The sequence below is a fragment of the Xenopus laevis genome, chromosome 7L, assembly GCF_017654675.1.
Source record: "Xenopus laevis strain J_2021 chromosome 7L, Xenopus_laevis_v10.1, whole genome shotgun sequence".
In the NCBI taxonomy this organism is placed as follows: Eukaryota; Metazoa; Chordata; class Amphibia; order Anura; family Pipidae; genus Xenopus; species Xenopus laevis.
The window spans coordinates 110,957,285-110,971,370 of record NC_054383.1 but is presented as its reverse complement, the minus strand read 5'-3'; the positions used below and the strand labels follow the sequence as shown (position 1 = coordinate 110,971,370).

The window sequence follows — 14,086 nt, the reverse complement described above, 5'->3', positions numbered from 1 at the left end:
GTTGCGCTGGTTTCTGTGCTGCCATGTAGTAATTATCTGTATTAATGACTAATCAGCCTTTTATTGTGACATTTATATTCTATGTGTACGAGTGGGTCCTTAAGCTCAGTAAGTGACAGCAGCACAGAGCATGTGCAGTGAATCAGCTGAAAAGAAGATGGGGAGCTACTGGGGCATCTTTGGAGACACCGATCTTTACTGCTAAAGGGCTGTGGTTGCCTTGGGCTGGTACAAAGCCCAAAACATAAAGTATAAAATTTCTAGCCTACATTTTTATTTAAGCATTAGTTCTCCTTTAACCACAAATGCGAGGTTTGTTGGGTTACCAGCTGCTGTAAAATACAACCACAAGTAGCCACCAATCCCTGAGTGCCATAAGGGCAGCTGGGATATTTAGTTCACAGTAACTGTAGTAGTAGTAGGTGTTATTGATGTTAGTAGATTCCTAGTAGTTCATTCCTATCTTGGGACACAAGTAATACTTTCTGCCATTTGTGTTTTTATTTATTACAGACACTGTACGCAGCCCTCCCAGCTCTTTTAGAGAGCAACCCATTCACAGACCCTGCAAACCTCTCCGACGTGGGAGAACTAAGCAACATGCCCGAGGGAACTCGCGGTACCCTCACCATTTACCAGGCGACTCTGGATTTAACACGAGAGTGTGAATTGCACCCGGACCTTGTGTCTCAGACGTTTGGTTATCTCTTCTTCTTCTCCAATGCCTCTCTATTCAATACATTAATGGAAAAAGGTGAGATGCAACTATTGTAGCATCTGTTTATTCTAACCACCAATATAGGAAAAATCTATACATTTACTACAGGAGTGGTGTATATAAATGGAGCCAGCTGAAAACACAGTGACCAGGCACACAATATAATATAATTTAGGGAAAGGGGTTATTGAGGAACTAGAACTAGACCTTCTGGTTTGAACTTATGGAAAGTCCAAAAAAAGGGCTGAATCTTAAGAAGAGGGGCATGGCAGGTCTTTGTTGAGGGAAAGCTTTCCTTAATGTGCTGCCTGTTTAAGACACCACCCTTTATAGCACCGTTCTCAGTTACTTTGACAAATTCATGTTAAGTGATATCATCTTGGGTAAATGCCAACCACTTGATAATGCCGGCTTTGCTCTGTGTTCCAAACAGGTGCCTTTGGTAGGAGTGTGCAAACAGACAAAATTCCCCTTGTGTACTTTGCACTTGTGGCTGATGAATGTGTTGGGATGGTTGTTATTAAATCAGGACAGGACGAGGCAAGATTTTGGCCCTTGTATCCTCACGAAGCCTCGGAGGGGGGGGCATTATTTATTTAAAGGGGAACTGTCCAATCTATAGGTCTTCCGCTGATTTAATATTTGGTTACATGATTACATATTTAAATTGGGTTGAAAAAAGGCAAAGTCCATCAAGTTCATCCCCTCCAAATGAAAACCCAGCATCCATACACACACCCCTCCCTACTTTCACATAAACTATATATATATATATATACCCATATCTATACTAACTATAGAGTTTACTATCCAAGAAATCATCCAAGCCATTCTTAAAGGCATTAACTGAATCAGCCATCACCCGGCAGTGCATTCCACAACCTCACTGTCCTGACTGTGAAGAACCCCCTACGTTGCTTCAAATGAAAGTTCTTTTCTTCTAGTCTAAAGGGGAGGCCTCTGGTACGGTGATCCACTTTATGGGTAAAAATGTCCCCTGCTATTTGTCTATAATGTCCTCTAATGTACTTGTAAAGTGTAATCATGTCCCCTCGCAAGCGCCTTTTTTCCAGAGAAAACAACCCCAACCTTGACAGTCTACCCTCATAATTTAAGTCTTCCATCCCCCTAACCAGTTTAGTTGCACGTCTCTGCACTCTCTCCAGCTCATTTATATCCCTCTTAAAGGAGAACTAAACTCCCCTTGATGTTAAGTCCCCACTGGCCCCCCTCCGTTGGCCTCCCTACCTATCCTCAGCACAGTCTTACACCAGAATTCTGTCCCCTCTTGAAACAGTGACCGCACATGCAGAGTGAGCGTAGCGGAGCTTACAGGCGCCACCTTCTTCTCTTCGATAATCTTAGTAAAATGAGTGGCATAATGTCAATGCACAGTTGGAGCAAAACAACTGTGCATACGCCGAAAGAGACAAAGATTGTGAAGGGGAGGAAGAAGACACGAAGATTACCGAAGAGAAGAAGATGGCGCCCGTGAGATCTGCTGTGTTCACTCTGCATGTGCGGTTACTATTTCAAGAGGGGACAGTATTCTGGGGTAAGACTGTACAGAGGGGAGGCAGGGAGGGGGGGCCAGTGGAGACTTAACATCGTGGGGGGCTTAGTTCTCCTTTAAGGACCGGAGTCCAAAACTGCACTACATACTCCAAATGAGGCCTTACCAGGGACCTATAAAGAGGCATAATTATGTTTTCATCCCTTGAGTTAATGCCCTTTTTTATGCAAGACAGAACTTTATTTGCTTTAGTAGCCACAGAATGACACTGCCCAGAATTAGACAACTAGTTGTCTACGAATCCATTCTATGCGGACTGAGGAAATATTCGCCCGAAAATGTAATGTAGGTTCAGAAAGGCATCCCAATATATGACAGTACTCAAATGTATTCAAGTGGAATGATATGGTTTCAAGTTTTCTCCATGGACATACCCTCACTAGAGGAAATCTTTTGCTGGTGGCCTGGATAGCTGGTGTGAAATTAATGAAAAAGACCCTTCTGTTCACTTTTCTGCTGAGAGGCCCCTCAGTTATTTCTCTTCCCAACCTTTACTGCTGGAGGATGGGCTGTTTTTAGGCCGGCATCCCCCAGCCAACAGTTCCTCTCATTGTCCTGGCAGCCTATCTGCAGGAAGTGGTGTGTTTCCTCCTGGCCTTGCTCTCAGGCCTGTTAGGGGAACTTTCTTCCTCCCCAGCAGGAAGCAGAAGGTCGCCTGCTCTGAAAAAAGAGAATGACGTCCTTTTCTTTTTCCATAACACCTCCAACTCTTAACCCCTTGTCTTGTCAGGAATCTCTCGCATTGCAGCTGAAGATTACAACAATGCAGGGAAATCTATGTAAATGCTAATTAGTATCTACGTATTATAGTATTATAGTTTACTATATCCTCATTGCTGAACGCAACCCCAGTTGCCAAGCACCAGTAACTCCCTTAGGGGGGTAAAGTACAAAGCACACATTCTCTTGGCAACAATTGTTAAAACTGTTCAATGTCTCCATCTTACAACCCTTCAGCTGTGTTTGAACTGAAATACCCAAATGTGCGTGTTGCATTGTATTTTATTTATATAATTTCTTATCTCTCTCTGCATTATGTCCTCCTTCTCCTCCTCTGACTTCTCCCCTCCTTTTTTCTTGACAGGTAATGGAGAACCGTTTTACCAGTGGTCAAAAGCAGTTCAAATCCGAACAAATCTGGACTTAGTTCTGGACTGGCTGCAGGGCATCGGACTCGGTGACATAGCTTCAGAATTCTTCAGAAAATTGTCTGCTACTGTGAACTTGCTGTGCATTCCAAAAACAAGTCTCATGAAGGTACATATATAAGGGTGCTTTACTCTGAGAAAAGAAAAATATGAAACCTTAGGATTAATTATCTAATTTGGTTCACTCTTAATTTTAGCACCAAAATGGTGCTACATAATACCTTGGTTGACCCTACCTTTCTGTGTTGTGTACAAGGCAACATCAAATGAAACCTTCTTGACAACAGTCAATAATAAATTTATAATAGTTATACTACACTTTGGTGTAATAACCAGTGAGCAGTAATGGCTCGTGTGGCTATAAATAACATGGCATCTTACGTATAAGTGTAGAGGACATCTCATACAACCATAGGATGCTACCAAGTCTATGGTGAAGTGCTGTAGTGCTAGACAATCCCTAGACCAAAGTTACATTTCTAGAACCTTATAAATATCATGTTAAAGTTTTTTTGTTTACTACTGTGACACACCATCATGGTTTCCATTAATGTTAGATATATCAGTTGTTAAATCTTCAGAAATATATAGGGTAATATCAAAGCAGCTGCCAAGTTTCTGTATAAATAGGGGCAACAAAAGTAAAAAGAGTAAAAACAGTCAACGTTAAGTCTTACTGGACTCCTAGTTACGGTTTGTGTAGTCATCTACTGTAATTGGTATAGAAATAAACAAATGTTTAATTATTTAATGAGCTAAGCATTCTAATATAAGCTCTCATTTGCTTTACATGTATTTACAGCTATGCAGAACTTTCCTAACTAAGAGGCCCCTGGGGAAAATCAAAACACTTGATGGGGGCAGATAAAATTAAATTTGGGTTGAGAACTTATTTGTTGCACTGGGTACATCTGGCACTATAGCAGGATCACAGTTTTACCAATGTTACTTCATATCTATATGAATATATGATATATATCTACATGATTTCTAATTTGTGCAAGATTTGGGGTGGTGTATATTTGTTTCCCTGAGCAACCCTGGATCTATAGCAAATTGTCAAGTACACCAATATTTCTGTAACTTTGTTATCAGATAAAGGGGCCCAGCCTTAAGGCTAGTTATGGTGGGATTTTTGGTGATGCTTATTTGCTGCCATGGGTAACCCTGGAACTATAGAAGGATGCAATATACAACAAATCTTTAATCTTGTTGTAAGACAAGGCTACTCTAAATAGCATTTGGATATCAAAGAGGGGTTCATAAAATGTCTATGAATAGAAAGTCTTTCAGGTTCAAAACATGACCATATTTTTATATACAGTGTCAAAATAAGAGATTCATAGATGCTAGATGGAAAGATATATAGAGATGCATAGAGAGAGAGAGAGAGAGAGAGAGAGAGAGAGAGAGAGAGAGAGAGAGAGAGAGAGAGAGAGAGAGAGATTAGATAGATAGATAGATAGATAGATAGACAGATAGATAAATAAATAGATAGATGATTGATAGATAGATAGATAGACAGACAGACAGATAGACGATTGAAAGATAGATAGATAGATAGATAGATAGATAGATAGATAGATAGATAGATAGATAGATAGATGATAGATAGATAGATAGATAGATAGATAGATAGATACTAGATAGAGAGATAGATGATAGATAGATGATAGATAAATAGAATAGATAGATGAAAGATAGATAAATAGACAGATAATTGATAGATGGACAGATAGATAGATAAATAAATAGATAGATGATTGATAGATAGATAGATAGACAGACAGACAGATAGACGATTGAAAGATAGATAGATAGATAGATAGATAGATAGATAGATAGATAGATAGATAGATAGATAGATGATAGATAGATAGATAGATAGATAGATAGATAGATACTAGATAGAGAGATAGATGATAGATAGATGATAGATAAATAGAATAGATAGATGAAAGATAGATAAATAGACAGATAATTGATAGATGGACAGATAGATAGATAAATAAATAGATAGATGATAGATAGATAGATAGATAGATAATAGATAGATAGATAGATAGATAGATAGATAGATAGATAGATAGATAGATAGATAGATAGATACTGTATGTGGTGGTAGATCTGAATATGGTCTGAAAGCTTTATCCATTGATATTGGTCTCCAGTCTTGAAAAAGAAATTCAATAGGGTTGAGTGGTCAGACAGACAAAGTCTGTCATCTGATAAGCAACTGTATTTCTGGGCAAGATCCCTTATACAGTACAAACAGGAGTCTACAGGGCCAGTTATTCATGACAGCAGAATTTAACAGTGACTAATTAAAAACAGCTGCAGCCACAAATGATTGTCTTTCATGAATGTGCTCTCCTTTTTATATGCACAAGTTATTCCACCAGATCATACAACAAAGAGCAGAGACTAATTTGTTTGGACACATATAATTCAGTACTTGCATGGATCCACCTTCACACGGTACTTGCATGGAACCACCTTGCACCTTCATGCAAATATGCAAAAGCATTTTGTACACAAGGCCTACAATAAGTTAGAGGAAAACTTGCTGTCAGATTCTCTAAACCAAGTGATATTGCCTTGATGCTATGGCACTACAAGGCACAGGTCACCTAAGTGATGGTTTTGTAGAAGATGCCCATTGCAACAACCGACCACTTGGGACTTAAGTAACATCTAAGTTATCTTGCTTGATCCAGCTGAAGTAAGTGAGATAACTGCTTTCAAATACAGAGCTACTCAATACTGTAGGCCTAGAGAGTCTATGATATGGCATAGTACCATTAGGATACTGCTTCACTAATGTAAATACAGATATGGGACCTGTTATCCAAAATGTTCGGGGCCTGGGGTTTTCAGGATATTGGATCTTTCTGAAATTTGGCTCTCCATTAGGGATGTAGCGAACTGCCGATTTGGTGTTCGCGAACGCCGGCAAAAAATGCGAACGTTCGCGAACAGTTCGCGAACTTCGAACACCCGCTAAAATCGTTCGATTCGAACGATCGAAGGATTTTAATCGTTCGATCGAACGATTTTCATTCGAATCGAACGATCGAAGCATTCGATCGAATGCTTTTCATTCGATCGAATGCTTACAATCGTTCGAACGAATGGAAATCGTTCGATTTTTAGCGGTCGAAGGAATTCGAATGGTCGAATGGTCGAACGATTTGTATTCGAATCGAACGCGAACTCAAAATGCGAACATCGCGCGACGTTCGCGAACATTCGGCGGACGCGAACGGTCGAAGTTCGCGCGAACAAGTTCGCCGGCGAACAGTTCGCTACATCCCTACTCTCCATAGTCTTCTAAAAATCATTTAAATAAACCAAGTAGTACAATATTGCCACCATTAAGTATTGATTGTATCTTAGGTGGGATCAAGATCAATGTACTATTTTGTTATTACAGAGAAAAGGGTAAAATATTCAGTGTCAGACTGGGGTGCCATGGCCTGGGTCAGTGGGACCCACTGAGGTTTTACCAGTTCCCTGCTGGCCCAGTCCAACACTGAATACTGTATATTCTAAAATGTTGAATTATTTGATTAAAATACTGTCTATGGAGGATGACCTTCCTGTAAATTTGAACTTTCTGGATAATGAGCTTCTGGATAACGGAACCTATATCTTTATTATATATCAGAATTCCACCATGTAAACTGACATATTCCCTATAGTAAAACGTCGGCAAGCACTCCGTATACCACTCGTGAGAATAAAAACGTTGACGTTTATTTCAACAAGTGAAAACCACCAGTGTCCTGACGCGTTTTGAATCACAGATATGTAATCATAGGCATAACATTCAGTGTATCAAACGGCTTTTTAAACCGACTTTTTACTTCAAGATTTTCCCCTCAAGCTATGGTTTTGGGGCGATGCACCCGGACTCGGTGAGTGCGTTTTGTTCATCCTGATCTGTGACAAAAGTGATAAGGTTTGCGAACGCAGGACCTGGGGCAAACGCAGGACCTGGGGTATATACACCCAGGTCACTGTTAAAGAAGGGTGAGCAATATATATATATATATATATATATATATATATATATATATATATATATATATATATATATATATATATACTCAGAGCCGCCATTAGAAATCACGGGCCCTATACAACAAAACGCCACCCCAGACCCCACCCACACCACAGTTAAAAGACCACACAGATATCAGCGCTATAAACGCTAAACGGTTAAAAATCATTGGTTGGTGCTGGGACCCCCCATTAAAGTTTTTTTTTAAAAAAAAAAAATACTGGCGCCAGGGCCCCCCTTACAAGTTAAAAAAACATTGGGGCCCCAGAGAATATTTTTTTTAAAAAAAAAAACATTGGTGGCAGGGGCCTATAGAGTACTAAAATAATACATTGATGGCTTGGGGTATAAAAAATTCAAAAAACACATTGGTGTGCAATAGGACTTTAACTTTGGCTCTTTTTGTGGCTTCGGGTCTTTTGGTAGCTTCGGGACTTCAACTTCAGCTTGTTTCATGACTTTGGGTCTTTTTGCGGCTTTGGGACTTCGGCTTTTCATCTCTTCGGGACTACGGCAGTTCTGGACTTCAGAAGAGGCAGAATGGCTTCAGCTCTGTCAAAGGGGCCCGGCTATTTCGAGAAGTGCAGCACAACGGGCCCCCTATAGGCCCGGGCCCAGTACAGGAGTACCCCTGATGGCGGCCCTGTATATACTCTTAAGAAGATTTTTTGTTGCTACTCATAAGTGCTTTAAGGACACTTCAGCATTTAGAAATGTTTTTCGTTAAATACATTTGAGCTGAGTGATATCCAACCCTTTAATACGTCATATATTCCCTATGCTTAACAAATGCACTATGATTGCTGAAAGAACACTCCTTCTTCTAATGCAGATTTCTTGGAGCACCCTCCGCAATGATTACCCAGCATTAAGCAGTGCTCAGCTCAACCACTTGCTAAGAAACTATCATCTGGGAGTGGGAAGATCACATCCAGCTGCATGGGAGCCCCCTGAGGAGGAAAAAGAGGAGATCGCAAACAGTGAGTTCAGTAGGGGCAGTCTGACCTTGGGCTTTACCCTGCTTTTTTTCCTTCGTTTTTATCCTTTGGCTCCCATTCTACAAACATTCCTTACAAAGCATCTTCAGCAGCTGCAATACTGAAAACAGAGAAGGGAAATGAGATACAAACGTTTTCTCTACAAAGTATAAAAATTCCCAGCTGCTTTATGTGTGGGTTTGCCCCTGATTTAAATGAAACATTGGCTCACCTAATGTGAGAAATGCCACAACCCTACTCTTTGGGTAAGGGCTGGATTATTCAATAGGGAAAAGCAGCCATAACGATTATATTTATGCACATTTGCAGCACTATGCATTGAGAAACACAACATATTTCAGGCAGGTTGGTAGTCTTTCATGCTACGCAAAGTTGAAGTACCTTAAGTATTATGATTTTGTACCACCTTACCACTTGGCTCAGGTCCTCAGTACTGTATTCTTTGCATAGCACATACCACTAAGATACAAATTCAATTTATTTTGTGAGTGAAATAGAAATAATGAAGGAAACAGGTGGCAGATTTCACATGGAAAAAAAACAATATTATTCTAATTCCCCGAGAACCAGATAGAATACAAGTAACACCGAGCAGAGCACACAGGTAGTCAGGGAAAGTCCCTTCCTGTTCATCAGCATGCTCTTTGTGCAAGGATTCTGGGTTCTATCCCCGCTTGGGCCTTAAGGGAGACAGAAAGGCCTATTTAAGTGGGGGTGTCAAAAGTTAGGCATCTCCAAGTGATTATATATACTTACCTCGCACCCTGGACCGGTGCTCCTATCAGGAGAAAACTGCACCAATCCGGGGGTTCTTCCAGTGAGCACCACAGAGAGATCGGCTTCCTTCTTGTTCTTTTTTCAAATTTCCTGGGGCAGACGCATGCAGGAGAATTAAATAGCTTAGTTCTTCATTAGTTAGTTTGGCTTTTCGCACTACTGCCCATGTGAACCCAGAGAAGAAAGAAGAAGCCGGAAGTCAATTGATCTGTGGTGCTCTCTGGAAAACCTGGGCCGGTGCAGTTTTCTGCTGATAGGAACACCGGCCTCTGGTAAATACATACAATCACTTGGGATGCCTAACTTTTGGCACCCCAAGTAAATAGAGCTTTTCCTTTAAAGGAGAATTCAACCCTAAACTTAAAAAAACTCTACCCCCATACCCTACATAGACCCAATCCCTCCTCCCCCCAGCCTAAGTGTTACCCCAGGCAAATGCCCCTAACGTTTTACTTACCCCTCGGTGCAGATTCAGGCATCAGAGTTCACGGGCGCCATCTTCTTCTCTTCGGAAATCTTTGGAATGGGACAGGCATGTCGGCGCATGTGCAGTTGCAGCAATTTTCTGTTTAGCGACAACTGCGCATGCGTCAAAACTCAAGAAAATTGCCAAAGCTTCGGTCTCATTCTGAAGATTACCGAAGCAGCTGAAGATGGCGCCCGTGAACTCCAATGCCTGAATCTGCGCCGAGGGGTAAGTAAAACGTTAGGGGCATTTGTCCGGGGTAACACTTAGGCTGGGGGGAGGAGGGAGGCGGGTCTATGTAGGGTAGGGGTTTTTTAAGTTTAGTCTTGAATTCTCCTTTAAGTTTAGTGCCACTTTGGAGTTTGGTACAGACCTACCAGCTGGGAAATGGTTTTAAAAGAGCAACAGATAATGCCTTAAAAATGCAACTCTAAAAGTTCTCTTCCTGCAGGAAGGAAAGACGTATCATTCTAGGTCACAAAACATCTGTCCTTCTGTAATGGAATATTCCAGGTGGGAGGCTGGTACAAAAAGCCTTGAAATGTTAGAGTAAGTTTCTGCACATATGTAATTATGCAGAGTGCAAGGATTGTATTTCAGATAGCATTTTCATAGTCCTAAACCTGTCTACTTCCTTATTTAGAGGTTCCTTTGGGTTGTTAAAGATTTTACCTACATTGTTGGTCTCCTTAACTCTCTTTGTTTGCAGCAGATATCTTTGAAAGCTTCACTGATCACCCCCCACTGATTCTACCTTGTGAGAACTTCCGCCTGCAGCTCTCCCAGCCAATCAACGATGACGCGTTTCACCGCCAGTTGTGTCAGCTCCGCCGTTTTGTGTGGGAGCTGGAGCAGAAATCACTTCCAGCCAATCAGAGAGCATCTTATAGAGTGGAAAATAGTCAATAGGAGAGCAAGATGATGACTCAAACCTCATCATCCTTAAGGATGGCATGTCCCAACAAACACCAGAACCTGACTTTATTGTGCTTGGACATGGAAAGGATCTGAGGAAAATGCTTCTAATTGCACTTGAATGGAGAGTGGCCTGGGTTGAAGAATATCATAAGACATTAAAATGGAGAGAAGGCAGTTGCACATAGGAGGGTATCTTAAAGGAACCTGTGCATAATGTATGATTGATTAATGTACAACACATATCTTTATCTATTAATAGCTAGTCTCCTATGTTTACTTAAAGGACCTCTGCTATTTTAAACTTGACACCTGATCTATCCGTGGGTTTTATACCCCTGTCATTCAAATTTTATTTATATCTATGGAGATGCCAGTTTATGCCAACTTTTTGGCATTTGTGAGCCTTACAGGCATACAATATGCCCTCTCAAACATAAAACCTAATCTATTTTTGGTACCTGCTGTTCAGCAAAGTAGAGCCTTTACTCGACATTATTGCAAACATATCTGTTTAAGCCTTGAAGGGGTACAAAGTGAGATAATGTGGGAATAATTGAAAAAACTTACCTTGTACAATGTTTACGCCAGGTCTCCTAACCAATCAGATGTTTGCTTTCAAACGCGTGATAAAGGGATACTGTCATGGGGAAAAAATATTTTTTTCAAAATGCATCAGTTAATCATGCGGCTCCAGCAGACTTCTGCACTGAAATCCGTTTCTCAAAAGAGCAAACAGATTTTTTTATATTTAATTTTGAAACCTGACATGGAGCTAGACATATTGTCTGTTTCCCAGCTGCCCCCAGTCACGTCACTTGTGCTCTGATAAACTTCAATCACTCTTTACTGCTGTACTGCAAGTTGGAGTGATATCACCCCCTTCCCTTTCCCCCCAGCAGCCTAACAACATAACAGTGGGAAGGTAACCAGATAGCAGCTACCTGGTAGATATAAGAACAGCACTCAATAGTAAAAATCCAGGTCCCACTGAGACACATTCAGTTAGGAGTAGGAGAAACAACAGCCTGCCAGAAAGCCGTTCCATACTAAAGTGCTGGCTCTTTCTGAAAGCACATGACCAGGCAAAATACCCCGAGATGGCTGCCTACACACCAATATTACAACTAAAAAAAATACACTTGCTGGTTCAGGAATACAATTTTATATTGTAGAGTGAATTATTTGCAGTGTAAACAGTGTAATTTAGAAATAAAAAAAATATACCATAAAAATCATGATAGAATCCCTATAAGCTGATGGGTTCATGTGGTTATTAGATATGGTACAAACATTACAACTTTTATTACATTACCCCTTACAGATGGGGCTTTACAGAGTAACAGTTGTAGATAGTAAGGCAGAGGTGTAACAGGTAGAGAATGCATAATTGTCACTGTAGGGCAAGATGGAGAATGAAGTTGTTAAAGTACAACTCTCAGCAACTGTGGACACCTAAAGGCTGTTGGGTGTTGTTGGTAGTTGAACTTTATGCTCAAGCGCTCTGGTTGGACAATCTTCCTTAATACACAATAAAAATGTTTTACCCCCAGCTCTTGCCACTACTATAGATGGTCCTGGAAGCAGTTAATAGCGAGCCCTTATGGTGTAGTCTCCTTTAAACATCACTCTGTATTTAAAGGAGAACTAAAACCAGAAATAAAAGGTAGAAGTCTAGTGATGTGCAACCTACACCAAACTCAACACGGTGAGACAACATCATTTATATACTCGCGTCTGATCTGGCCATCTCTGAAATCATTATATTGGCGGAGCAGGCTGGAGTTCACTGGCTGAATTGAGGGAGGGTAACATCATGTAGAGTAGAGTAGAACACCAGGGTTGATATCTTTCGGCAAGCAGTCACTGGTTAAACCTGGCTTCTACTCCATGTCTGGAATCACTTGCAGGAGAGGACCACCACCAATCCCACCGTACTACTTTACTCTATAGTCTTACCTAACTAACAGCAATTCACCATACATCTATAGAAAACTGATTGAGGTACATGCTGGCATAATAGGCTCTTAGTTTAATGATTTAGAATAATTTAATTTATTCAGCAATTTTCTTTTTACGGCTTCTTTCTCTCTCTCTTTTCCAGTTCAGCAGCAAAGGTGTTTGCCTATGTAATTTACCTTCTGTTTAAAAATAAAGGCAAATTAATTATTGAAAAATAGTTCCGCATAGTTTGCCAAAAGATTTTGTCCGTAAAATATCACAATGGCTTCTTTATATATTTTCTCTATTAGGGTTGATGCCATCTCCAATAAAAATCAAGGTTTTTATGCGTTTATGTTTTTCCTAGCACAACACAATGTCAGCTGATAAAGATTCTAAATTTAGTCGAGTTTGATCAGAGCCAGATATTTATCTGAGGGATCATGTTGACGTGTTACTATTGAACACAATGGGATTGTGTCCTTTCCTTCTCCCTCTTCCTGCAGCATACTTTATAGTAATGCATCATTTCCATGTACCTGACATATATGAGAGGAACTGGTGAATCAGCGTGGAGTATAACCTCATTGTCAGATACACACACAGATATATATATATATAATACACAAAAGCCATGAATATCTTGTAAATTATATCCTATAAAAGGTGAGTTCTGATGTCATCAGTTATAAACGGTGAGTTCTGATGTCATTTCTGTCACATGACTCCTTAAAACTTGTGTATTATAATAAAGTACCCCCAGTTGCAAAATATGAGGATATAAGAAGTTACCTCGGAGTTCCATGACCTGTATAAAAACACTCGGCCTTTGGCCTTGTGTTTTTATATGGTCATGAAACTCCTCGGTAACTTATAATATCCTTATATTTTACAAGAGGGGGTACTTTATTCACTATATATATTAGGAATGCAACGAATCCAGGATTCGGTTGGGGATTCGGCCAGAATTCGGCCTTTTTTAGCAGGATTCGGATTTGGCCGAATCCTTCTGCCCGGCCAAACTGAATCCGAATCCTAATTTGCATATTAAAATTATGGGCGGGGAAAAAGTTTTCCCCTTCCCACCCCTAATTTGCATATGTAAATTAGGATTTGGTTCGGTATTCGGCCGAATCTTTCGCAAAGGATTCAGGGGTATGGCTGAATCCAAAATAGTGGATTCAGTGCATCCCTATTTTATATCTGTTAATTTAGTTAGGGATGCACTGAATCCACTATTTTGAATTCGGCCAACCCCCAGAATCCCAGAATGCAACGAATCCCGTATTCGATTCGGCCAGAATTCGGCCTTTTTCAGCAGGCCAAAAGTAGCAGTTTAAAAGCCAAGCTCCTTGTAGCATACAGCAATTAACTGGCTAATTTCTCTGGTCACGTACATGTCTCAATAGAAGGTAATGTGAGAGTAATATATCTGAGTTGATGAGTTAATGACCAGTATTAGGGACAGCCAGTCTGTAGTCAAGACA

General features: G+C 40.4%; 1 protein-coding gene across 3 annotated transcripts in view; it reads left to right on the top strand.

Annotated features, from left to right (window-relative positions):
- The window catches only part of rasip1.L (Ras interacting protein 1 L homeolog), a 35,149-nt gene extending 23,817 nt beyond the window's left edge, over window positions 1-11,332 (top strand). For 2 of the 3 annotated variants that reach the window (XM_018226267.2, XM_041569512.1), the window contains exons 9-12: window positions 514-754; window positions 3,376-3,548; window positions 8,335-8,482; window positions 10,453-11,332. In XM_018226267.2, the coding sequence (XP_018081756.1) occupies window positions 514-754; window positions 3,376-3,548; window positions 8,335-8,482; window positions 10,453-10,652 (762 nt within the window). In that variant the 3' untranslated portion in view covers window positions 10,653-11,332. The remainder of the gene's footprint in view (window positions 1-513; window positions 755-3,375; window positions 3,549-8,334; window positions 8,483-10,452) is intronic. The other variant, XM_018226268.2, reaches the window with a different exon arrangement.
- Window positions 11,333-14,086: the final 2,754 nt, after the last annotated feature.